Below are 27843 nucleotides of genomic sequence, written 5' to 3' on the forward strand. Positions count from 1 at the left end.
CCACAACTAGAGAAAGCCCTTGCACAGAAATGAAGACCCAACACAGCCAAAAATAAATAAATAAATAAATAAACAACAACAACAAAAGTAAATTCCTGGTAAATTGTATGCTACTGCCCTGCTCAATGTTTCCTAGGACATCTCCTACCCAAAGCCAAGACTGTTCAACGCCTACTTGTCTTGATAAAAGTCAAGCATTTAAAAAAGTTATTTTTCTCTTTAAAAACTAGCTTTATTTAAAAGAATCTGAAGCATAACACTAATAGGAAACAAACTTACAATACATATTATTCAAGAAAGCCTGCCATACATAATTTCTACTAATAGTAGGTCTATATACTGATAACATTCTTTATACAATGCACAAATGACATTTAGCATGATCCCTGAAAAGAATGGCCAACAATAACATGGACTGTTTGATAGAACCTCTACCCGTCTTACTATTTACCTACAGAATAAAAAACTAAAATGTGGAGATAAGTTAAACTCATCCAATTTTAAATTCTAGCACGGTGTTTAAGGAAGAAAGAAAAAGGATAAGAAGGAAGAAATTATAGAGTTAAATATCTTAAAAAGAAAAATGAGAATTGGCTTACCATTATTTATAGTAATTATTAAAAAGTATTCAGAATTGAGAATTATTTGGTTTAATATTTGGAAGCCCTTAGACAGTTAAACTATCCATTATCTACTATATCCAATCAGTTACCAAGCCAATTTTATTTCCTTGAAAACTGTAACCTGTACATTAACCACATAAAGAACATAAACAATTTGGGGGTAACCTAGTCATTTCATACTTTATTCAGATTTTTCCACAAAGCAATTCATGAATCATTTAATACGAATACTTCTTTCAACTTCTATGATTCAAATAGAAACAGACCCAGTTCTAAAAGATTGTATATGAAAATACCAGAAAAAAAAAAATCCCTAACATGTAAAACTAAATTTTTAATACAAAAAAAGAAACCCATGAAAACATTGGGCATTCAAATAAAGTATAATGGGATTATGACACAGTATTGTATCTGGCATTTTTTAAAATTTAAGAACTGAATCAGATTTATTGCTATGTCAATTCTATCAACAGCTAACAATCAAATGTACAAAATATACCACAACAACCATGCCAAAAACGATGCTGTATAGAGAGATCATTAGAATAACATTGGTAGACATTAATCTTGTAATATACATCACTGATATAGTAAAACCTTGTTAATTCAGGTTAAATTGATAAAAGTCTAAAAATTTGAATATTTTAAAAGATATGCAGTTTAAGCACTCACAAGCATTCTTTTTTTTTCTGTTAAGCACGTAATTTCAAATATACAAATTTCCAAGTATTATCTATTACGATTCTTTTGGGTACTTAAGGTTTAATGACAAAAGAATGCTTTTAAACTAGTATTCTGAAATAAGTGTCTCTAAAAAGCTTAAAATTTTCCCAAGGTTAAACATTTTTCTTTAAAATCTTGATTATGACTTTTATTAACAAATCTTTTCATCAGATAGTAGAAAGTAAACATTCAAGTCTTGTATCAATGGTTATAAATTGTAAGTAAATTAGAGGAGTTTTATGGTATTTTAATAGTTTATTAATAAATGAAGATTAATATTACTACTTATTTTGGTTACAGTGGAGTGAATGATATCTTTTTTGGTTGGAAGACATCAGAATAAGTTCAAAGTCTAATATATAATTTTAATGGTATGGGCTAAAAAAATTGAATATGCACTGTCAAATTAAGATAATTCCTTAGTAAATTATAACTGTAAGAGGAAGATCAAATTTTTAAGAAGTATTTATTGTATTATGAGTGCTATGAATTGCCAGCACCAAATTTTACCCCTCTCTCCCATTTCAAAGACATCAGGCCATCTACTAACCCATAAATATTGATGTCTCACATACTTCATAGAGTAGCTTAAACATACCAGCATATGAAATAATTAGTATTACATAGTAATTTCCTTTGTCATAGGAATAAATGTTGGACAAAGTCTGGAAACATTTTATTTTCCAATTTGAATTACAGTAATTTTGCCACAGATCACAGCACTAGTGCATGTATTACTTTAAACATGCTCTAAGAACAAAACAAAAATTTACTGCAAAAATACATGTCACCAATGTGGAACACACTCAGATTTGTATAAAAGTACTGAACTAATATCCCAAAAAGAGGTATATGTAAGCAGTACATAAGGAAGAAATAGTTTTAATATGAAACAGTCATTTAAGTCACATACATCATGATAAGAAGCAGGACTTTCTTTTATAAAAGGTATTTTAACTAACAAGCAACATCATCTACATCACCTACAGAACAAGAGAAGTACAGGTATTTAGAATAAGTTTTAATATAATTACAAGTAATGTGTTTCGACAAAATATGACAAAGACGAAGCTTATCCATTGGGTTTCATTAAAAGTCTTCAATGAAAACTTTCTTCCCTTTATTTGCCCTAGACCCCTTGTCTTGGGAGATACTAATCCCATCCCTAGTCCCTTTACTCCAGGGATGCCTCTAAGCCCATCACTGTACCAAGAGTTGGAAAATTACAGATATAACTTCTATACTGCTTTATCAGATAAATGGAATAGAGAAAAGGGGGAAGTTGATAAAATTTGGAAATGAGAAGAAAACCTCTGAGTTCAGAAGTAGAGGAAAAGAAATTGTGAAAAGTCTCCACAACCTAAAGGAGATTGGGAAGTACTCTCAAGAACGTATCAATTTGATAAAAATACTGCTTTCCATGGTGCCTAAATGTGGTCATATTGTATGAAATCAAAGATATTAAAGATTCATTCTGAATAAAGTCTTTAAAAAAAGAGAAATTTAATTCCACTTCATTATCTTTGTTCAAATCTTGCTGCAACAGACTGTCCCCTTAAAATCTAGCCAACCACAGCCAACAAAGAAATGAGAATTCTGATTAGAGGAAAGATATGAAATTTTGAAGTGCAGAGCATCCAGGAAGGCACAAGGCAAATTGGTTTATATAGCATTCCACTTGAGAGTTTAGGATGGGAAGAGGGCAACTGGGAAACACACCAAACATCTCAACCTTCCTGAACCAAATCAGAAAAAAGGAAAGACCTCTGCTTCTTTCTCCTTCCTACATTGATTGATTCCCTAAAGAGGACTGAGCACTCAGTATGATACAACATTGTTAACTACATGATGGTGTAAATAAGCCTTTATGAGCTTCCCTAAGAATCTAATCACCTTATACAGAGTTCTAAACCACTATTTACAAATGACCTTTGGGAATCTGGATGCTTTTAAACTTTTTTTTTAATTAAAAAAATCTTAAATAGCACAAATGTTCATGCATATGAAACCTTTATACACTGCAAAAAAGAAATCCAAAAACTCTCGAGCTCCCTCTAAAAATCATTGCTTATATATATATATTTTACTATTACAAACAATTACCATAGTATGTTGGACAATAAGTACTAGCACTCAGTTTGTTCAAGACAAACAAATGTAAAAGAATATTAGAAGAAAACTCCTGATATTTTACCTGGATGATCAAAGTCAGCAGATTTCAGGGTAACCTATTATTGAAGTTTTTTTCCTACCACTAGGCAGAGTTAGGAGTCTAAACACACACACACACACATACACACACACAAACACACAAATTGGATTTCTTTATATTGTGTTCATCTATGAAGAATAAGCACTAGTACAAGAAAATCTTCAGTTTTATGTACATAATCTTCTAGTCTGGATAACAAGAATCATAATAGCAGTATGCTAAAGTATTTCACACAAAAGGAAAACATGGACCACAAATCTAATTCCAAGCACTCTATCTGAAAAATAATTTATTTTTCTATAGCAAGCTAAGCTGTCCTGCATTAGGGAGTCCAGTAGCATCTAGAAGCAAGTGGATCAGGAATTCTCTAGTGAAATGAACAAAGCAAGTTCTGAGAAAGGAACTGACACTTTAAAACTTTCTAGTAACCTAGCCTTGGTGAGAGAGCCTAGCTGCTGATAGCCAGGTTGAACTCTGGCAAAACTTGAGAATGTAGGAGAAACCCCAAGATTTCCTGCTCAATTGCATGTACGTGTGTCTTTGCGTGTATGTGTGCATGTGAGATGAGGCCTTTCAGTGATGGAAAAGGATTACACCAAAAAAGGTGCGATGCTACTGGAAGATTATGCCACCTGTGTGCAGTTAGTTCCCTCACTGAGTATTTTTTAAATGTTTAGGACAGCTCATCACTTGTCTTAAGAAAGTCGTATTGATTTGTATCATAGCCTTCTTTGAGTCACATTAGGCAAATTAATATCTGGCCATTCTTATAGTTCATCACTTTCCCTACCAAAAAGCCTCTAGATAACTTCTGACAGTGTTATGTAGAGACAAATGTGGAACTAGTAAGAAAATTAATTCAAATACATGAAAACATTCAACAGCTATGAGTGTAGTTTGCCTATGATTCACTGTTAAAATCAACCACGGGTTTTTCTTCTGTAAATTTAACAGATTCGTATTTAAGTAAGGTGCTCTTAAGACCTAAATACAAGAATAAAAATTCACTTGTTTGTAAGTTTTTAAAAACAACTACTTGGAAATGGAAAATAAAAGAATCACATTATAAATCAAGTATTTTTAGACTAACTTGGGAGAGGTTATTTCATTTTCACAAAACTACTAATAAAAGTGTAAGCAATAGAGGGCTTTAGAAACTGCATAATCAGTTTTAGCAATGAGCACAACTTGAGTACTACTGTGTAAAGTGTTAACTCCTGAAGACATTGGAAGGTTCTACTCAGCATCTACCTAACTGTATTCAGTCATTAAAAAAAACAACCATGATCTGATGCTAGAACTAGGCATATAGCATACAGTGCATCATATCTTAAAAATCTGCAGTCACTAGGATTTCAAAAACAACATAATTAAGTCCTTAAACATTTAGAAAATTATGTATCTTTAACAAAAACTACAATGTAAGCAAAATGTGATCTTCGAGTATGCTACTGAACGTACCAAATGTCAAGAGTCAGCCCAAACTACTGCATTTTTACCTGCTTCAGCTGGTAAAGTTTTCACACAAAGGAGTACCTAGTATTAGAGTTTATATCATTTCATTTCCTAAAACTATAAAGACATTTATATTACAACTATATTTAAAATATCTTGTACTCATCTCTAACTAGTCACAGGTAAATGGAGAAAACCTTATATTGCCTTGTACCATATGAAATTGCTGTTTCTGTAGGTCAAAATTAAAACACTACTTAAAAAAATAAGTTTTATTCAAACAAAATACACATCACAAGCATTAACAGTTTTCTTCTAATAGGACATTAAATATTTCATTTTTATAAAATTCATCATTTGCTAGGCTGTATAAACTGTTCAAACCCTCCAATTACTGTTTTTCAATTGGAGAATATGAAGTTTCTTAGAAAAATCTCCAAATGATGAAAACTATACCAGTTCACTGGATAAAGTTCTGGTGACTACACTGTAAACAACAGAATTGAAAAATTCAATTAACTTTGCTTTAGTGGCTTGTGACATGTGACACCAGTGCTGTCATGTAAAAGTGTGGGTTCATGTTTATTAACCGAAGGACTATAATCAAAATTTTCATGCATAATTTAAATTTCTTGGCAATATTGCTGCTGCTGTCATTTCACCAAGGTTTAAAGTATCCCTTTTGCAGGTCACCACGTAGTCTTCAGAATTTTGGTCACAACGATGGTTCAAGTTTGGGAGATTTACCAACATCCAACCATTGTATAAATTATTATCAATTGTCATATAGAATCCTTTTTTTGGGTCACAGGTTATGATCCACTCCAAAAACAGGCTTCTGTTGTTTCAAATCTTAATTAGTGCACCTCCAATTGTCTCCATTCTTAATCATCTCTCAAGAGAATACTCTCAGGTCCATTTTTACTCTTTCCCCAGTCACAGCGGAAACTCCTGTCTGCTGCAGGGCCTCGAACTGTGAGTAAGCTCTCATCTTGGCTCTTAATTGATCTTTGCTTAAAATGGATTTTGAACTCCCCTGAGGCTCATTTTTAATTTTCAGATCCCCAGAACAAGATTTTTCAACCCACCACTCTTTGGCCAGTAGAGCTCTCTAAGGCCAAATTGATGTTTCTACCTATCTCATTTGCAATATGTCCCTGGTTTGAAATGATATTAAGAAAAGTATTCACAATTCTTCTGAGGATACTGTATTATTTATTTCTCTGGAAAACAATAACAAAACAACTCAATAATCAAATTGAAGAGTGAAGAGCATAGTTATATTTCTAAATAGCACAACTAAAAAATCCTTTATGACAATTCTACTAATTGTAGTCAATTTTCAACTGATCTAATGGTAGCAATTTCATGTGGTACAATCCACAAGTTAATCAACAAATACTTATTGAACATCTACTATATGCTAACATCTGTCTCATATCTGTACAAACAGACATCCTGGAAAGACTGAGTTGATAATATGAAGGTCACTAATTTCAAGGACCCTAATATGGGACGAATCTGGTGTCATACTCTATTACTTTTTAAAACACTCATTGAAATGTATGCTTTCGTCCATGTTTTAACTACATATATTCTTTCTGAAAACATGTTAAATGGATCCTCAAATATTTTTTTGAACTAAATATTTAATTTGATATTGCCAAAGTTCAGCACTGGAATACACTTGATCCTTGAACAACGCGGGGGCTAGGGGTGCCGACCCCCTAACAGTCAAAAATCTGAATGCAACTTTATAGTCAGCCCCCCAAAACTGTGGTTCCGCATCCTGGAATTTAATCAACCGTGGATCATGTAGTACTATAGTATGTGTTTATTGAAAATCAGTGGGCCCAGGCAATTCAAACCTCTGTTGTTCAAGGGTCAACTGATACATTTTTCAATGATTCTAACTTTTAAAAGTCAAAACTTGCCTACATTTGCTATATATTATCTTGAAGCTTCAAGAGGCTTTTATGTTCATGATTACAAACTAAAATTTACTTGTATATTACTTTCTAATGCACCCCCATATACATTATTCTTATTTAAGATAGCAAACAAAAACAATACAAAGTTTGCACTAGCAATGAAGTGGTTATTAATAAAAACTAAAAGGTAAATAACTTTTTTGTGTGTGCATTTAAAAAAATAATGTAAAACATTAAAATCCTGTGTCACTGAACCTCTGTAATACACAGGAGAAAAAAACCACTGTAGTTAATGCCTGTGATTAAGCATCACTGCCCACTGCAGGGGGACCAAAAGTTTCTCTAGTGCGCATTAACTGGACATCTTTGTCAGCCATACAGGTATCACAGCCCCATACTGCTGATGCTTCTGCTGTTAGGAGGCCATAAGCTGTTTCAGTCATTCCAGTGCAGATCCGATGAAACCATTTCTGACAAGAGGCTTCACATAAGATGGCATCCTGATCATCATTCACTTCATTTGTACAAATTCCACAAGGATACACTGGGTCAGAAGAAGAATGCCCATGACGGCTTGGGTGGAGAGAGGATTTATTGCTTTTCTCAGTGGTGCATGTATCTGCGGCACCTCTAGGTTGTCGTGGATTATTCTGTGTCCCGTTTGCATGGCTGTTGTTTGTAGCTTCAGTGCTACTCGAACGGCTATTCTCTTGATTTACGACATTGTTTCGATTAACATTTTTTAATTCAATATTACTCTGATTCACTGGGTCATCCATATTTAAGTGAGGTGGATGAGCAGAGGAATTTTGATTAGTGTTTTTGGTTGCTCCTTGACTAAAGTCTTGTTTTGGGGGTGGTGCTTTTGCTTGACCAAAAGTGTTTGGGGGAGGAATAAAAGAATGATTAGATTCTAATGGAGAACTAAAATTTGAATTATTTCCAGGGACAAAGTTAGATGCCAAGTCAGGGTTAGATATTTGGCTAGCATTCTGTGGAGGAATCTGATTGAAGTTTTCAGCAGGATTTTGTCTAAAATGTTGATTAGGCATGTTAACATTCTGACTTAGTGCATTATTATAAGATGGGTTTCCAAAACTCGAATTATCATGTGGCCCAAAATTAAAAGCATGAGGTCGATTAAAACCCATGCCCAAAGGATTCTGAGGAAATGGGTGTGGCTGATTCCTGAGTGAGTAAGGACCACAGTATGGGGAAGACATTCTTGGAGGAACGTGAGGTGGCATTCTGAATGTGCTGTAGCCTCCAAAGCCAGGATAGCCAGGGCCAAGATATGGATTTGACGAAGGTAGTGGTTTATAGGAAATAGTATTGTAGTTGTCATCAAATGGATTAGCAGCCACTAGATGGTCAGAGTTTGGATTTGGTGGTGGAGCATACTCAGACAATGGAGGAAAAGAAGGCCCCTGAAATGAGAATGTAAAATACATGTTTTTGATCAAAGAAGTCATAAATGTTAACATTTATGAACTTAGTTTTAAATTTCTTTTCAAGTGTTACAAAAATTTAATTCTTCACCTGACCTTTCAATTCCAAATAATGTTTCTATTTATATTTAATGATAAAACTGTGTAGGTTTCTTTCATTTAGAAAAGGAAATAAGGTGTACTTTTTTGAGCTCAAATCAATTGTTACAAACTCTAGAAGTACTCAGCCTTCAAAAGAAGCTTCATTACCGTAATTTTCATTGAATATGCTTGCCTGTAACTCTAGAATCTTTCACTTAAAATTTTAACTGAAAATACCTTTATACCTCCAAACAGCCATAAAATGAAATAACAGTAAACAGGATCTAAATTTCTTTCCCTAGCTTAACTTCAGAGAGTTAGCTATTAAAGTATTCCCAAAGCACTAAGGCCTAGGCCTCAGACTGGAAAAATAAACTGCCAGTTTTAGTCACAACTGCAAGCGTTAACAGTGTGGCCAAAATGGAAACAGGTAATCTGTACACATTTCATAGTTACTTGCAGTCTTTATAATAAAAACAGTGCTTCAAATTTACAGAGGATAAAACCAAGAAAGTCTGTATTTATAACTGTTTATTACAACCAAAGGTTTCAGACAAAAGATGCTTCCATCATGATTGCTTCATGATATGTACATACTACTTATTATAATAGTTGAACATTACTCCAAGTTAAACTTGTGTCCATATATTTTTAAATCTTTTCATAAAAGTACAGGCATCTATTCCTTTTAAATTAGCTTTAAGAGTAAGCATTTTAATTTATCTGCCTACACTTCCTTCCTGCAATATTCACTCTAGGCTTACAGTCCAATAATAGCCGCTAGCTGCAAAGCAAAAAAAAACCCAAAAAACAAATCAGTGCAGAAGTCACTACTAGGTTCTGAATTAGGATAGGAAACAAAACCCACGACGAAAGTTAAATTTACCTCATAGCCTGATCATATCAGTGAAGAAAAACTGTTATTAAAGAAAATGCCAATTTACCTGGGTATTTGTCTTGCGCTTTTTCTTATCTGGGCTTCCTAGTTGTACACCTGGTCCTCCTAACCCATCCAGTCCACTATCACCACCTAAAAATAAATAAATAAATAAATCCAGATAGTATTTCTACTTATAAGTGAAATTTATATCTCTCATAGCAATATGTATTATAGCTACCTGTTAATATGTAAAAGCAATACTAAGCTCTTATTATCTTTGTTCTCCAAAAAGTCTTCCCCATAATCTCAGCCAAAATCAGTCATTCACCTCTACCCCATAGCATTTTTTATTATTCTTTCAGTGAAAAAGTAATTCTCCATCCCACCCTCAAACCTTCAGTCATCTGGTTTCCTATCCCTGAAGCAAACACTGTTGCTAGTTTCTGATCTATCTTTCCAAAGATAATCTAGATAAATTCCAGTATATCTCTGGGGAGTACACAAACAATGGCATGCTTAGTATGGAACAACGGTCTGTACCTTGCTTTCTTACTTGGAAATCATTCCATGTCATTACATATAGAACTGCTCCATTCTCTAATAACTGAGTAGTTCACAGTATGATTATGCCATAATTCATTAAACTAGTCCCCTCCCTATTGATGGATATTTTGATTGTTTTCAAACCTTTGCTGTTCTGCAATGAAAATCCATGTATCAATGTCTTTACACTCATGTAAAAGTGATTCCTAGGACTGGAATTATGGCATCAGAGGTATGTGCCTCTTAATTCTGAAAGGTATTGTCAAAATACAACAATGTATGTGAGTATGATTTTCTCAATATGATCAAGCAAAAGCAAAAGCTTGACTGTGAATCTAAGAAGTTTAAAAAAACATGGGATTTTCTTCCATTAAAAAAACACACTTTTTATTACAGAGAATTCTGAACATATACAAAAGCAGACAGAATAAAATTATGTGCACATATATGTAGATACACATTTGTAGTAAACTATAACACATATCTGTAATAGATTAATAAATAAATAAATCCAATGAGTTGACAGAGAATTATAGGAGACTTGCTCATACATGTGGATTCAGAGAAAGAGATATTTAAACTGAGTCCTAAAAGATGATAAGAAATCTCTCATATGAAGAGCAGAACGAAAAGCCTCTAGGCAGAGAGAATAAATAGAAAGGAGCTTGAATGTGTCATCCTGTCTGAGACATTTAAAAGAGGCCAGTGTGTTACGGAACTCTGGAGAGCACCTTTAGAAGAGGCTGAAGAGACAGGCAGGGACCAGATCATTTTAGAGTGTCATGAACTAAATGCTCGTGTCCCCGCACAATTCATATGTTGAAACTCTGCCCCCTAATGTGATAGTATTTGGAGGTGGGGGCTGTTGGAGGTAATTAGGGTTACATTAGGTCATGAGGGTAATGGGATTAGTGGCCTTCTAAGAAGAGAAAGTGAACTCTCTCTCTCCACACCCCCTTCCTCCCTTCCACCCTCCTTCCTCCCACATGCAAACAGTGGGAAAGGCCATATGAGGACAAAGTAAGAAGATGGGCGTCTATCTACAAGCCAGGAAGACAGCCCTCACCAGGAGCTGACAAACTAGCTGGCACCTTGATCTTGGACTTCCTAGTGCCAGACTGAGAGAAAATAAATTTCTGTTGTTTAAGCCACCCAGTCTATGGCATTTTGTTATGGCAGCGCGAGCCAACTGAGACATAGAGCCTTAGAGTTTATGGTAAGGAATTTGGATTTTATGTTAAGAACAGTGGATGATCATTTAAGGATTTTGGGCAGGAAAGTAACACGATTTATGTTTTTAAAAGATTACATTAGCAATTGTGCTGAGAATAAATTGGTGATGGGAATGGGGTAGAAGCAGGGAGACCAGTAATGATATCTTTACAATAGTAGTTCAGGAAAAGTAATGGTACTTGGCAATAAAGAGAAATCAGCATGCTGGCGATAGTTCCACACATAAAAATGCAAAGCAGATTTCTGTAAGAGCTATTTAGAAGAGGTTTAAATATTGTGGAGGTAAAAAACTATGACAACAATAACAAAATTTTAGTAAGGATTCTGGATGTTAAATTAATATCTAAACATCAAAAGCTTTCATATTACAAACTATAACCAGTTAAAAGATAAAGTAGAAGATAAGCTTTCATTAACAGGAACAAAACTAAACTAAAATAGCTAGCAATAAATTTAAGAGGTGCACAAGATCAGTATGAACAAAAACTTTTTAAAAGCCCTATTGAGGGACAAAGAGGAAGACTTCTAATAAGTAGAAAGGTACTCCCTGTTCTGGCTAGCCATCTAGAACAAAATAATACTGTTTTTATTTAGCTCACATATTATCCCAGATAGCCTGGTTGTGCCCTCCTCAGAGACATCAGCACCTGGTGTCTGAGTCCCAGGCCCATAGGGCCCATCCTCTAACCCCACAGGCATTCATACCAGCCTAAGCAGCACCCCCTTCTCAGAGACCTGAGTTTAAACTCCACAGGGACCCTCTTGTGAGTTTATATATTTTAATAATTCCAACCTCTTTCCTATGTCCTTCAGCCTTAAGAATGGTAGCTGCTTCCCACAGTTGTTACCTCTGTAAAAACTTTAGTATCCTATTTTGCCAGTTTAATATCCGTTAACAATACTTTATATCAAATTCTTTCCATTAAAAATAACTAGTCTGGGGCTTCCCTGGTGGCACGGTGGTTGGGAGTCCGCCTGCCGGCACGGGGGACACAGGTTCAAGCCCTGGTCCGGGAGGATCCTGCATGCCGCGGAGCAGCTAAGCCCGTGCACCACAACTACTGAGCCTGCGCTCTAGAGCCCATGAGCCACAAATGCTGAGCCTGCCTGCCGCAACTACTGAAGCGCACCCGCCTGGAGCCCGTGCTCCACAACGGGAGAGGCCACCGCAGTGAGAGGCCCGTGCACCGCAACGAGGACCCAACACAGCCAAGGACAAATAAATAAATAAATTTAAAAATAGTCTGGTTTCTGTCTCCTGGCTGGACTCTGACTGATACATATTTCTAACACCTCCCAGGCTGAAAATAGTATTACTCCTACGTTAACATCATTCCAGAGATTTAGCTTACTATCTACCTACCTACTTTTCCTCCTGTGTATAAATTTGTGATAGTAATACCTTTACAAAAATGGGCTATTATTTTTTAAATAAAAGCATTAAATTTTAACTTTATTAGAATTTAATAAAGGAAAAAGAAATAAATTAAACTGAAGAATATGCTAAATGTTTCTTCACCAAAAGAGAAATTTTTGAAAATAATTCTCTAAGGCTAAGAAAAGACAACAAGAAAAACATTAAGTTGGAGAAATTATGGTTTTTCTTTTTTCAATCTTTAGATGGTGTCAAGTGACTTCCTGCTTTGAAAGTTGAGGATAGTATAGTATCACATCTTATTCTTCTTTTTCCCTCCCTAAATTTAGCAGGGTATTTTCTATCTCTAGATTCTTCATTTCAGATAAATTTTCTTTTCTCATATCTTTGAATACTTTTTTTCCACTCTATTTGTTCAGTGCTCTATTTCAGGGGTACTAATTATCATTATGCTGGGGAGATTTTTTAGCTCCATACCTATTAGCTCATCTGACTAGTCTTTTTCATCTGCACTTAATCTGATTATCTGAAGTTTTTCTATTATGTAACTTAATTGTTAACTATCTTTATTCTGTTTCTAATTTGTTCTCTATATATGTTGTTTTAGTCAATTTATTTCCTTAGGTCTGCAATTTACCCTTCTTCTGTGTTTTAATATTATCTTGTCTTTGAGCTCTTATTTTATTTAAGTTCTACAACTTGAAGTACATGTGAGTTATTTCCTTCTGTCCTGTAGGTTATGGGTTCTTCATCTTCTGCATGCTCTTTCTCTTCTTATTCTTTGTGTCAGTTCACTAGTTTGCTACAGTATGTTTACATAATTATCATGCTTTTATTTTTATCTTGTAACTTTGCCCAGACCTTTTAAGCTCTGATTTAATGTGCATAACTTTGACTCCCTTTTATTCTTATCTAAGATTGTTTGCCTGGCTTAGATGGCTTGCATCTATTGAGATAATCATATGATGTTTTTCCTTTACATTATTTATTTTTATACATTTATTTATAAATTTATTTATTTATTTATTTTTGGCTGTGTTGGGTCTTCTCTAGTTGTGGCGAGTGGGGGCTACTCTGTTGTGGTGCGTGGGCTTCTCATTGCAGTGGCTTCTCTCGTGGAGCACCAGCTCTAGGCGCACGGGCTTCAGTAGTTGTGGCACGTGGACTCAGTAGTTGTAGCTCGTGGGCCCTAGAGCATGCAGGCTTCAGTAATTGTGGCACTCAGTCCTAGTTGCTCCGCAGCGTGTGGGATCTTCCTGGACTAGGGCTCGAACCCGTATCCCTTGCATTGGCAGGTGGATTCCTAACGACTGTGCCACCAGGGAAGTCCCCTTTACCTTATTTTAATGTTGAACCCAGTCTGACATTCCTATGTTAGTAAACCCAACTTACTAATTTTTATATGAATGTTATATTTATGTGACTGGATATGCTAATATTCTCTTTATAATGCTTGCCTATGTTAGTAAGATTAACCTGTTGTGTTTCCTTGAAACATCCAGGCTCTTAATTCTAAGATTTTGTTAAATGCACATCTACCTAGTAGGGGGGTGCAGTAACCCATTCACATGGGAGGATTCCCTTGAGTCCTCTGATTCAATTTGTATCCCTGAAGGCTTCTTTTCTGTCAGAGAGTCCTTTAAAAACAACAACAAAAACTTCCCCTGTTTCACTCATTTTTTTCTTACTCAGAGGAGTGAGAAGACAAGACTACTCATTTAATTTGCTTTTCTCCAGACTTGAGGTTATTAGTAATTCTCAAAATTTTGTAAATCACCAGCAGCTTCCAAGGGGCAGGGATTGTTTTAGAAGCCTAAAACAGTGATCCAGATTTCACCCTGTTCCAGATTTATGTTACCGGGCAATGCCACTTCCCTTGTTTGCTGCTATCGCTGACATTTTTGCTGTTTTTTAAAACTGTTTTGGTTCATTTCACTTGAAATTTAGAAGAGAATCTGTACGGTAGCTTTGTTCTACCATCGTAGAAGTTTATATCTGTATCTATGTTCTTTCACTTAATCTTCATAACAAACCTATGAGGAAAATCATCCCCATTTTAAAAAAAGAAAGAAAAAGAAATGGAATTGCAAAGGTATGGATCATACCCCTGGTAAAAAAGCAGCTCTGAAATCTAAAACTAGTATTTGTTTTTCTTTTGCTTTTAGGTGTACAATTCAGTGGGTTTTGGGCGTATTCACCAGGCTGTGTAACCATCACCACTATTTAATTCCAGAACATTATCAGCACCCCAAAAAGAAACCCCATACCTGTTAGCCATATAATGTGTGGCTTTTTTTTTTTTTTTTTTTTTTTTGCGGTACGCGGGTCTCTCACTGTTGTGGTCTCTCCCGTTAAGGAGCACAGGCTCCGGACCCGCAGGCTCAGTGGCCATGGCTCACGGGCCCAGCCGCTCCGCAGCATGTGGGATCTTCCCGGACATGTGGGATCTTCCCAGACCAGGGCACGAACCCGTGTCCCCTGAATCGGCAGGCGGACTCTCAACCACTGTGCCACCAGGGAAGCACCTAATGTGTGGCTTTGAGTTTGGCTTCTTTCACCTAGCATAACATTTCTGACGTTCAACCATGTAATTTTATATATTAGTATTTCATTCTTTTTTATGGCTGAACAATATTCCACATTATGTTTATCCAGTCATCAGCTGGTGAACATTTGGGTTGTTTCTATTTTGGAGGGACTATGAATAATGCATTTACGCACATGTTTTTAAATAAATGTATGTTTTCAATTCTCTTGGGTATACACCTAGGAGTGGAATTGCTGGGTCACATAGTATCCCTATGATTAACATTTTGAGGAACTGCCCAACCGTTTTCCACAGTGGCTGCACCATTTTATGTTCCCACCTCTAAAGTCTGACAGTTCTAATTTCTTCACATTCTCCCCAAGATTTATAGGTTTTTTTTTAATATAGTGACTCTAGTGAGTATGAAGTGGTATCTCCTTGTGCTTTTAATTTGCATTTCCAAAATTACTAATGATGTTGAGCATCTTTACATGTATTTATTGACCATTTCTTTATCTTTTTTGAAGAAATGCCTATTCAAGTTCTCTGCCTATTTTTTAGTTAGAGTGTTTGTCTTTTCTGTTAAGTTTTAAGAATTCTTTATGTATATATTAAGGATACTAGAATCATCAGATGTAAAACACATACGTTTTTAATTTTGATGAAGTTCGAATTATTTATTTTTGTTTTGTTGCTTGGATAAAACTAGGTTTATCTGCTTTTAATATAGTAGTTTGCTTCCCTAAGATCTTGTACATATACTGTCTTCCTCAGTGGCCCACAAAAGGCAAAAATGGAAACTTCTGGTTCAAACTAAAGGAACTCCTATCTTAATATAATCAATAAAAAACACTGAATCACTATGTTGTACACCTGAAACTAATATAACATTGTAAATAAACTAAACTTGAATTTTTTAAAAAAACTATAAACAGGGAAAAATATAAACATTCATTAAATTATAGTTGTGACCATTAAAAAAAATCTTTAATAAAAAAATGATAAAGGGACTCCTATCTTTTAATTTTAATTTGACATGGTAATCCCATTTGAATAGATGGTAAGTAAAGAACTAAGAGAGAGATCCAGTGCACTCCTCAAGGTCATTCATTCAAAATCATATGGTTCAGGAATGGCTAAACTACTTAACCAATGTATAACTTTCAGTAGCCTATATACACTGAACTAATGAGTTCATATTAACAATTTGTATGCAGTTTTCCATAACAGTATATACTAACATACTGAACAGAGAAATGTGTTGTTCTTGAATCTGAATACCTAGAAATTCTGTGGAAAAGAATTACTAATGGGCTTGAGGTCAAATAATAAAGTGGCTATATAAATAAACAAAAGGTCCAAACATCAAAGTCCTGTCCTTCCTAACATTTTTTATGGGTATTTCATTATAACAAAAGTATCAACAGAAAAAGGTAATTCTTAAAAAATAAAAAGTTATTAACAAATTAGTCTCTAATCTAGAATATATAAATTACCATTCACAGCATTATTAAGACTACTGAATAATTATAATTTTACTATTAAAATGCTGTAAGTTAAAGATGGACAAAACGTACTCTTAATGGTTAGTATCTACCATCTCTGTTCATTTTCTAAAACTTTAATGATAATTCCTGTATTTACTGTAAGGCAAAACTCTGACATTTGGAATCAGTTAAATAAATTCATTATTTTCAAGTAATCTGTAAGCAAAACCACCTAAAATTCTTTTTTGAAAATTGAGTTTTATAGTATTAGTTTTTTATTTAAGAGTCTAATATTTCCCTCCATAAAACAATCTTCAAGTTCCCACTGGTCTCAGTTGCCTCACTTATTGTTCATCTAAAAAGTTAACTATGTAACATTTCCAATGGCTCTGACTCTTGGCCTTACCTAGGTCCCTCCCACTGCTATATGTAATACTGGTGGTTCTGTCATCTCCATGATGTTAATAAGTAATGTTAGATCAGATTCATGGTCATTGGGGCTAATCAGAATATAAGCTACCAAGAATTTCTGTAATTATTACTCTTTAAAAACGAAGTGCAAGGGGAGGGGAAAGTAGTGGTCATAAAGCTAGTTATTTAGGTTACCTTAATAACTTTTGGTACCAAAGCGACTCTCTATCTGCTCTACATATCTGCTGCAGCTGACTCTGCAAGGTAAACCATGAACATTCAGCCAGAAGTTGAGAGTTGTGGAGCACAGAACCAAGAAAACGGAAACTTCCAAATCTTGTTGTAACAGTGGCTACTCTGATCCTTCTGTTAATAATTGAATTTCTTCAACTCATCTCTTCACTCCTACCTTCCCAGAGCCCTCCGAATGCACAAGGCGGAAGAGAAGTGGGAAAGGGTGATATCAACAATAGAAAAAGAAACCTCTCTCATCTTAAGTTAAGGAATTTTATCTATATATTATCACTTTTCATCATGCCAATCAATCTCAATTAAGCACAAAAATAGTTTTACCTCTCCTTTCACCCTTTCACCTTTATTTAGAGCTGGAAGCTTAAGTTGTTTCTCTACTTGTAGTCTTAGAGGACAGTCCAACCTACTAAATGATACAATTTCTTCCCCATCTAAAGACGCTACAAATCAATGATCTTTTCATATGAAATCTGTTTGTAAGTATAAACTCATTCTTTTATTTGTAAGTACTTTTTATTTTGTAAAGAGCGGATTATTTACTTTAGGCCTTTTATGCTTTTTTTTTTTTTAGGTCTAGTTATTCTTCCTATTAAAGACTCAATCTATTTTGGCCCCATGTCCTTAAAAGGGAGTGAAGGCATTATTCTGTACACTAGATAGCAGTGTGCCTTTAATATATTTAAATTTTTCCTTTGTTAAACTCACTTTATTCACAATAATGGTTTGGTTTGTGACAGTGACTGTTCTCATAAGTAATGTGACTACATTATTTTAAAATATTTTATAATCAACATTTTCCTTTAAAGAGACTTGCTTCATCATTATTCCAAATAAGTGTTTATTTTAATATGTGTATGTGGTATAAGGATGTATTCTAGGCTCATTAAATGACTCAACCCAGGTTTGTTTTCCCCCAAAATTCGTATGTTGAAATCCTAATCCTCATTATGATGGTATTAGGAGATGGGGCCTTTGATAGGAAATTAGGTCATGCGGGCTCTGCCCTTATAAAACAGATCTGGGAGAGTTAGTGCCCTTACATAACAGACCTGGGAGAGTTCCCTAGCCCCTTGCGCACGTTAGGACAGAGTGAGAAGGACTGTTGTCTATGAACCACGAAGTGGGTCTTCATCAGACACCAAATCTGCTGGCACCTTGATCTTGGACTTTCTAGCCTCCAGAATTGTAAGAAATAAAATGTTTGTTGTTTACAAGCCACCCAGTCTATGGTATTGTTACAGCAGCCCAAACGGACTAAGACAGTGCCTAACACATTGCCTGGCACACAATGGGTACTCAATTATTAGTTTTCATTTTGCTTTCCTTTAGACTAAACTATACCACTAGTGCACTTCATTTCAGCTTCTATAGTATTTATCATCCTATCAAAATATCTAATAGCCAGCAGTGTCAGCACAATCAGTGGACACTCAAGTATCGGTTTTTCACAACAGCAGAGAAGTCTGGGATATAATGTCAGTTTACTCTACCATTTACTATGGATGTGAACATCTTAGCTAACAGCTTTATCTTCACCTGAAACACATACTTCTGTAATACTGGTCTCTACCATGGAATGGAAATATTGTGAATTAATATGTGAATATAGGGCTTCCCTGGCGGCGTAGTGGTTGAGAGTCCACCTGCCGACGAAGGGGACGCGGGTTCGTGCCCCGGTCTGGGAAGATCCCACATGCCGTGGAGCGCTGGGCCCGTGAGCCATGGCCGCTGGGCCTGCGCGTCCAGAGCCTGTGCTCCGCGGCGGGAGAGGCCATAGCAGTGAGAGGCCCGCGTACCACAAAAAAAAAAAAAAAAAAAAAGTGAATATAGTATTGTATGAATTCCATTAAGCATTTGGCAAAATGGTCTTATATGATTGAAGTGAAAAAGACATTATTTCCTTTTAGAATGCAAGGCAGAAAGTGTCTGCTATGTGATGCCCCAAACCTAGATCAATCTGGGTATGTAATAAATACTAAATTCAGAAAGCCCTCAACATCAGTGATTTAAAGTTTCATATATTTGTGGTTCTTGTGCCAGCTGTTCGCCCCAAATTAATGATCTTTGCATTCCTGAGGTACATGAGGTTTAAGGCTGCTCACAAAGGTAAAGCTTAGAAGGGTGGGTGGATGGCATCCAAGTGTGAAGCTGACTCTACACAATAATGTCAATACCTCGAATAATGGGCGGTCTTGGTGGAGCTGAAGCTTTGAGGATGAGTATCTTACCAAAGTCGGGAAAAAAGAGGGCATGCCTAGCAGAAGGAACAGAATGTGCAAAGAAAAATTTAAAGACATGAGAGATCATGACAACATCTAGAGAGGAAATGTGACTATTTCAGAACTGGAGCATGGGAGACAAGGGTAAGCATTTCATGGAATAGGAAGGATGGAGGACTAAGTGGTAGGCCTGGGCCAAATAAAAATATAAGAAGGTTGGATTGGGCTAATATAAGAAGGTTGGATTTTTATCCTAAATGCAATGGGGAACCAATGAAGAATTTTACAAAAAAGAATAACATGACTAAATTGTGTTTGGGAAGCATTATAGCAATGGAACACACCGGCTAAGATTTGGGGCCCTAGAATTTAAGTTCTAGCTTTGCCACTTACTAGCTGGGTAAACTTGAATATGTTACTTAACCACATATTACTTAACCTCTCTGAATATCAATTCCTCAATTATAAACCTAGAATGATGATATCAGCCAGCTTATAGGGTTATTGAGAGGATTAAGCAAGATGATCCATTTAAATTACTTAGCAAACTGCTTGGTAAGTACTCAATAGATGGTAGTTACTTACCACCAGCAGTAAGTAACAATGTGCAAAATGGGTTAAGAAAGACAAAACGGGAGGCCACTGAAACCAGTGATAGGGTTATTATAATAAGCAAAGAGATAATCAAAACCTGAACTAAAGAAGTGGTTGTGGAAAGACTGAGGAGATGATGGGTTCAAAACATACTAAGGAGACAGATAATCTAGGACTCTGGGACAGTGCTGAGTTGCAGCGGGGCATGGGTTTGGATCTCTAGATAAATGATCTTCATCAGGTTAGGGAATATGGGAGAAAGAACATGCTGGAGGTCTCACAGATAGACACCTTTCATTCTACTTGTTAACAACAAAATCCATTTATCTCCCCCTCATAAATTTATTCTTCCTGTTATATATCTGACACCATTCTCTTACAGTTTTCTCCTCTACCTCTCTGGCTACTCCTTCGCATTCTGTTTTTCAGGGTCCTCTTTCCCCTTTTATCTCCTAAATGTTAGTGTTCCTAAAGTTGCGTTTCTCAATGCTTTTCTCTTCTCACTCTTCACTCTCTTGGGTGAGCTCATCTACTCCCAAGGCATCAATTAGTATTCACATGTTTACTGATAACTTCCAGATCTCTATTTCTGGCTCAGACCACCGGCCTCAGTCCAAACCACGTGTATCTGTTGCATACACTGCAACATCCCAGGGGGATATTCATTCAATGTGTTGAAAACCAAACTCGTTTCCCTGACACTCTGCCTAGCCCTTACATATGCCAATTAAAAAACAAAACAACAAAAACCCCCAATCCTTTCCTGCAGACTTTCTCTCATCAGTTCTTCCCCTCAATTCTGTGACTGTAAATCATGCTTCCTCTTCAATCTTAATCCAAATCTTCCATACACTTCTCTGATCAAGATGGTCTATATTTTTTTAGTACAGTCTACTTTTAGCACTTCTGTGACATTTTTGTGTTACTATGCCATTCTAAAATACATGCTTACCTCTCCAATGTCATTTCTAACTCTGGTTAAAAGTGTTTCATCTGAGGGTGCACAGTCTTTTAAAAGCAGATAGCTACTTAATCACTTTTGCCTCATGACTAGAGAAATTTCTACTTTTACTAAAGAACTATCATTTGTTCATAGTCTAGATGGAGTTATCTTGATACTATATAGTGTTCACCATAGTTCTGATATGAGTCATTAAGTCTGCTGTCTTAACTTCTTCAGGCAAAATCAGTAATAAATCAGACATAACTGTATTTGAAACAATAAATGTGGCATGTATGTTTAAAAAAAAAGCATTTCATCTGAAATGAATGCTTCAGCTTCCTTCTTCATCTCTAAATTTGTCTTTCTTCCTTCATTTTCTCTTTTTTTTCCCCAAGACTAACTCTTCATTTGCATCCTTGTTGCTATTCCTTCTCTCATATGCAGAAACCTGATTTATGAGGAGTCTTGTCTGTCTAATGCCCAGCTTCCACAACAGCGAATACCTAGCACATGGCAGATATTAAAAAACACGTACTGAATGCTCTATTAATGAATTATCCTCTCTTTCTGTTGCTTTTTCAGTTTCTCCCCTCTCCTTCTAAATCAGGTTCTTTTGTTTGTCTACTAATATGTCTGTCATTTTTCAAGGGAGAAAAAATAAAGAGAACCCATACAAACTTCCTCTTGACTCTCTTTCCAAGTTATTGGCTATGTCTTTCCTTCTATCATCAAGCTTCTTTTAAATTATATCGTCACCACTTAATATTCACTACTTTGAAATGTAGTTTTCTCCCAAAAATGCCTTCTCAAAATCACCACTAACTTCCTAGACCTTTTTCTCATCCCTCATCCTCCTTGCTGCTCTTTCTACATCATTTAAAACAAAGGAACACCCACCACTTCGTAGAACTCTCCTCCAGGAGGCCTTCCTTGACTCCCTTAAAGATAGGTTATATACGTTCCTTTATGTCCTGTAGATTATCACAGCATTTATCATGCTGTTTGTAATTGATTACTTATTTGTCAGTATCCCAGACTACACTAAAAGTTCTTGAAGACAGGTATTATGTCTTCTTAATCAATGTATTCTCACTGTCTGGCACTATAACTGCCCAACAAATATTTGTTGAATAAACGAATGAATAGCGTCATCAGATCAACACCTAAGAGTTCTAAAAATACTGGATAATGGGAGTGTTGGTTAGAATAAGGAAAAAGGGCAAGTAAAAGTGGTGGGAGGGGCTACGGACAATCCGAAAGCAGCATAACGATACGAATCAGTTCCTTCATGTATTCACTCATTCGTTCATTTGGTATTTACTGTGAGCAAGGCAATTAGGAAAGAAACAGAAGGATAATCAAGATATTGCACCTATCCTCATGGATCTGTCTTACAACCCAGGGCTGAGGGTTTGGGGAGTGGTAAGAACTGGTAGGAAACAGGAGTAAGATACTTTGCCATTAAATAGCAATTGTGAATCTAATATTAAAATATCAGGACAGGGACTTCCCTGGTGGTGCAGTGGTAAGACTCCAGGCTCCCAATGCAGGAGGCTCGGGTTCGATCCCTGGTCAGGGAACTAGATCCCACATGCATGCCGCAACTAAGAGTTCGCATGCCACAGCTGAGGAGCTGGCGAGCCACAACTTAGGAGCCTGCCTGCCGCAACTAAGACCCAGCACAACCAAATAAATAAATATTTTAAAAAGTAAAATTAAAATAAATAAATAAACTATCACGACACATTTGGAAAACCACCGATCAGCTTCCTCTGGTCCACTTACCTTCACAATCTAGGTCTACCAGCAGCAGTTCTCAAACTTTAGTGTACATAAGGAACACCAGGGGAGCTTGTTAAAGATGCAGAGAAATCTCTCAGAAATTCTGATTCTGTGTGTCCAGGAAGCTACATTTTGAATAAGCATCCTAGGGGATTACGATGCTTTTGGTCTACGAAGTCCTTAGTCATTCACATTGCCATAATTTTGCCATATCTGAGTTATGTCTATAATATTATTTTCTAGTAATTCCTTTAAATTTAAAATTTAAAAAAATATATAGGTCTTTCTCTATATATAGAGAAAGATATGTCTATTTATCTATATCTTAGTCTTATCCTAAGCAAAAGGTTTGATAACTTATATTTTTGATAATACCCATGAAATAAATACATAACCATGAAAAAGTCTGATTATATATATATCATTGGATAAGAAACAGTTTGAGAAGCACTGTTCAAGAGATTATGCTCTGCAAACACCACATTCTACGTGCAGTCTGATGATATAAATTATAACTAGAAGCTCCAGGGCAGTGAAGTTCAGCAGAATTGTGCTTCGGAAGAGCTCATGTAGATAATCTGGTACCTTTTATGGATTATAAAATAATTTTAAAATGTTTTAAAAATTAATGTTCTAATTAGTACAAAATGACATCATAAAAACCCCTCTTCATATTGGCTTTTTATTTTAAAAAGTGCTTTGTCTTTTATTTTGGTACTTGACTCTCAGAATATTCTTGAGCTGACACCTAAGTCAACTTCCAACAACTAGGGCATCAAACTTAAAACCAGCAGTTGTAATAAAACAAAGACAGATCTGTAGTCTTGATGCACAATAAAATATCCATCAATTTTATTTAAAATTACATTTGATTAAGACTGATAATTGAGTTCAAAGGTATAAACTTGATAAAGCTTTCTTTTCCTTCAACCCCCAAGTAATTTTTAATAGTAGGCAAAATAACATGGCAAACATATCAAAGAAATAACTATCTCAGAAAGGTCTATTCCTTAAAGGCTTTGGCAATTCATAACAACAAAGAGAAAAGAAAGTTGAAATAGAAAACCTTCACCAAATGAAAGATTGTGCTATTAAGCCTGTAAAAACAATATTCTGCTCTAAATTATGTTTTTGCTTAAATGGCTAAGAAAATCAATCTCTAACTAAATACTCAAGTGATGTTATTTGGATATCACATTGTCACTGTGTCACAAGCCAGTTCTATAGGTTTAATCTCTAGTCACAAGGAACAAAAACATAGATGAATGGCTGTGGTCCTTGATCTCTACATCACTTAAGTCAATTGGAAATTTACCTTACTACTTACGGATTTATAAAGCACTTTATCCTGTTTGGATGAAAGGATTATTTCAATAACTTCCTAACTAGCCTCCCTGCTTTAGCCCTTGTTCTCTACAGTCTATTCTCCGCAGAACAGCCAGTTAAAAACATAAGGCAGGGCTTCCCCAGTGGCGCAGTGGTTGAGAGTCTGCCTGCCGATGCAGGGGACACGGGTTCGTGCCCCGGTCTGGGAAGATCCCACATGTCACGGAGCGGCTGGGCCCGTGAGCCATGGCTGCTGAGCCTGCGTGTCCGGAGCCTGTGCTCCGCAACGGGAGAGGCCACAGCAGTGAGAGGCCAGCGTACCGCAAAAAAAAACCAAAAAAAAAACATAAGGCAGATCACTCACTCTTCTGCACAAAATCATCCAGGCGCTATCTCAGAGTACAAGCCCAAACCTTTTAAATGGCTCACAAGGCCAATACACATTCACCCCATACTTCAGCTCAGTTCACACTACTCTCCCTTTGCTCACTCACAATAGCTTCTTTGCAGTTGCTTGAACACACTAGGCAAATTCCAGACCCAGGGCCTTTGCACTTGCTGTTCCTTTTGCCAACACTTCTATTCCCACACATATCCATATGGCTCTGCTCTGTCACTTCCTTTGGGTCTTTGCGCAAACATCATCTTCCAGCTGAGCCCTCTTATACATAATTGCTACCTCTCCACCCCCATACATATTTTCTAACCACTCTCCCTGCTTTGATTTTCTCCATACCACTTACCATTTGACATCCTATACCTTTTATTTGTTCATCATTTGTTTACCCTACAAGAGTGTGCATTCCTCCTGGGTGCAGATGGTCTTTTTGCTTTGTTCACCGCGGTATCCCAGTGCCAAAAACAGTGCCAGGCACACAGTAGATGTTCAATAAATATTTGCTTACTGAACAAACAGTATTACTTGAACTTTGTGACTTTCGGCCTGAACCCTATTGAAAGCTGGAAATAAGAGCTGGAGGATACTCCCCAAATTTCCAGACGGCACTTGGTGTCTGTGAACTTACATGCGTTATCTTTTGTCTGGCACATCGTTCCCTCTGATACTTCTTAGATAGTAAGGCAGCAGGAAAATTCCTAACTAGTGTGCAAGGAAGAAGCAAGCCAGCCGTGTATAAAACTGATTTGGGGCGATATGATTCTTATCCATAAGCCAATAGAGAAAAGCCTTTTGAATGAATATAGGTTCTCCTCTTAAGCCTAAGGAAAATAAAGCTGTATGTTTGTTGCCTTTTGGAGAATGGGAAGGGGGGCTGGGAGAGACACGGAGGCCCGGCACACCTTCTGCAAGAGCGTCAACTCCAGTGCGGTCCAACTTACTTTTTGGGGGGGGGGGGTGGAGGGCATCGTTCGTGGTCTCTGCCAGGGGGTGTTTCTTTCTCACCCTCTGAGCTGCCTATTGTGCTGTGTCTGGCCAACGAGGTAAGGTGGGCGAGGAGCGGGGTATGAAGGGATGCTGAGTGCGGCTTCAACTGCCTCCTAACACAAAGTCGGGGCGGCCAAGGCTCGGCACAGGGGACGCGGCGGCCGCGCGCCTCCGACCGCAGCCCGGGCCCCGGGGCGCAGGCGGGACGCGGGCTGCGCGGAGTTAGGCCCGGACAGAGCCCCGTTGCCTCCCGGCCGGCGGGCACACGGCCCCCGCGCGCCCCGCTCCCCCCGCTCCCCTCAACCCGGCGCCCTTCTCGGTTACCTCGAACTCTCTTCAGCGAAATGGGATCCTTCTCCTGTTCTGCTGACATTACAGACCGCAAAGCATGACTCCCCCCCAGGCCGCGGGAATTCGGTCTCTTTGATGCTGCTGCGGCGGCTCCTCCTCCTCCTCGCGGGGCCGCTGCGGCTGCGAGGCGAGCCTCCGAGGTGAGGCGCGGCCGAGGGCGGTGGGGACGCGGGCCGACTTTGCAAAGTTTGGGAGGAGGACGAGGCCTCGGGGCGGCCGGGCAGCGTGCTGGGGCCACCCGGGCTCAGCGGCGGCGGCGGGAGAGCGGCCTGGGGGCGGCCCCCCGCCCGGGGCCGGCGTGTGCGGAGGACGAGTGCGCCGCCGCCGCCTCCTCCCACTCCTTCTTCTTCGCCGCCGCCGCCGCCACCGCCGCCTCAGGAGCCGCTGACAGGGGAGGCGGGAGGCGGGCGGCCCGGCCCTGGCGGCGCACTCACAGCGCCCTCTGAGGATGAGGTCTGCGCTCTCGCCGCTCCCGAGTCGCAGACACAAAAGCCCCCAGCTTAGAGCCGCCTGCAAAACCCGCTCTGGGGCGGGCGAGGGACGTGGCGCGGCCCCGCGGCTTCCCCGCCCCGAGCTCCCCAGCCCCGCGCGGGGACGGACTTTGGGGGGCGGGGGCCGCTGCCTCGTCCCGCGGCGCCTCCTGCCGCCGCCGCCGCCTCGCGCTCCGCCTCGGCCCAGCCCCCACGGCCCGCGCGCGCCTCTCGCTCCACGCGGGGCTAGCGGGCCCGCGGCCCTGGGAGCCGGGGCGGGCAGCGCGCGCCGAGGGGCCGCCCCGCCCAGCCCCGCGCCTACAGGCGCCCGGCGCTCCCCCGCCGCCACCGAGCCAGAGGACGCTCAGCTCGGCGGCCGACGCACCCCGGCCCGGCTTCTGCGAGGAAACTGCATCTCCGAACTTCTTCGGAGGCCGCAGCAGGCATCTTGGCCTCGCGGCCAGGGATCTGAAAGAGGAATGTATGAGCCGAGCAAACTTTGTACGCGGGAGCTGGAGAGTTCTCGGCGGGCAGGCGGGCAGGTGGAGACCCAGATTCCCCGACTATGTGTCAGTGATCTGGACACCTGTTTGTGGAATGCCCCAACTGCAAGTTTTAACGACCCGATTCTTCAAAAAAGAGCGATGCGTAATTAATACAAGAAAGGGGGATGGGTGGAAGCGGTGAGGCGCCGGGACCTGATGTAGACGTTAAATTTTAGGAGAAGGATCTCCTCGCCCCCATGTGATTGTAGATTGTATTTGGTTACTGATTCCACATCCATCGTTTAGGCTGTGTGACCTGAGGCAACTTAGGTAACCTCTCTGAGTCTCAGATTTCAGATCTTGAAAAGGCAGTGGGGCTACATCCCTGAGGTCTCTTCTATCTCTGACATTCTTTGGCTTACTTTCACGAAACTGTTCTCCCTGTTTGTTAGGTTTCCAGTTATCCTACTAAAGAGAATCTGTAGGTGCAGACTCTAATCTTCAATCAGGTGAGACTGATTATTTTGATCCAGAATCACTGAGAAGCACTCATTAATCATATGAGGGCTTAGAACTAACTACAAATAGGAGTCTCTTCCTTTCAGAGACAAGACCCATAGAACTCATTCACTTGCACATATAATGTCAGAACAGATGTAAACATGAAACCAGTGTTACAGCCTTAAGGGCTACGTGACAGACAAGCACCACAGCAGAGGAATCAGCTTTAAATGACAAGATATGGTGTGACCATGGGACAAGTGTTATCCTTTCTCATTTAATAAGTTTGGGGGGAAATTCCTAATTTGAAGATTCAGACTAGGACAGGTTAGGGAAATTTTTACAGAAGGCACGTATAAGGAGAGCTCCCCCTCTCCCCCCTCCCCGTCCCACAACTAGAATGTAAGCTCCATGTGGGCAGGAATTTTATCCAGTCCACAATTCTTTGTACCTAACAATGACTGGCAAGTGTTCAAAAAAATTTTTGTTGTTGAATGAATGCATGAATAACAGAACTGGAAGTGGCCCTTGGTCAACGGATTGACAGGGTTTTGGTAAGTGTGATAAACTCAAGCGAATGCTAAGTATTGGATCCTCACTTTACCTC

At 38.3% G+C, this 27843-nt stretch overlaps 1 protein-coding gene across 1 annotated transcript; it reads right to left on the reverse strand.

The window, feature by feature from the left end:
• Positions 1–207: 207 nt before the first annotated feature.
• Positions 208–26010, reverse strand: PYGO1 (pygopus family PHD finger 1). The gene is made up of 3 exons (XM_082649237.1): positions 25754–26010; positions 9418–9503; positions 208–8371 (listed from the first exon to the last, which is right to left on the reverse strand). The coding sequence occupies exons 1-3, from the start codon at positions 25800–25802 to the stop codon at positions 7247–7249; spliced, it is 1260 nt and encodes a 419-aa protein (XP_082505363.1). The 5' UTR covers positions 25803–26010; the 3' UTR covers positions 208–7246.
• Between the last annotated feature and the right edge of the window lie 1833 nt (positions 26011–27843).

Source organism: Grampus griseus (assembly GCF_964374135.1).
Source record: "Grampus griseus genome assembly, chromosome: 2".
Taxonomy (NCBI): domain Eukaryota; kingdom Metazoa; phylum Chordata; class Mammalia; order Artiodactyla; family Delphinidae; genus Grampus; species Grampus griseus.

What these genes read in the sequence shown, in the direction of transcription:
- PYGO1 (XM_082649237.1), bottom strand. Translation starts at nt 25,802, where the DNA reads ATGTCAGCAGAACAGGAGAAGGATCCCATTTCGCTGAAGAGAGTTCGA. An exon ending in TTCGCTGAAGAGAGTTCGAG is followed by an intron (nt 9,504 to 25,753) that starts GTAACCGAGAAG and finishes ATTTATTTTTAG; the next exon opens with GTGGTGATAGTGGACTGGAT. An exon ending in AGCGCAAGACAAATACCCAG is followed by an intron (nt 8,372 to 9,417) that starts GTAAATTGGCAT and finishes TTCTCATTTCAG; the next exon opens with GGGCCTTCTTTTCCTCCATT.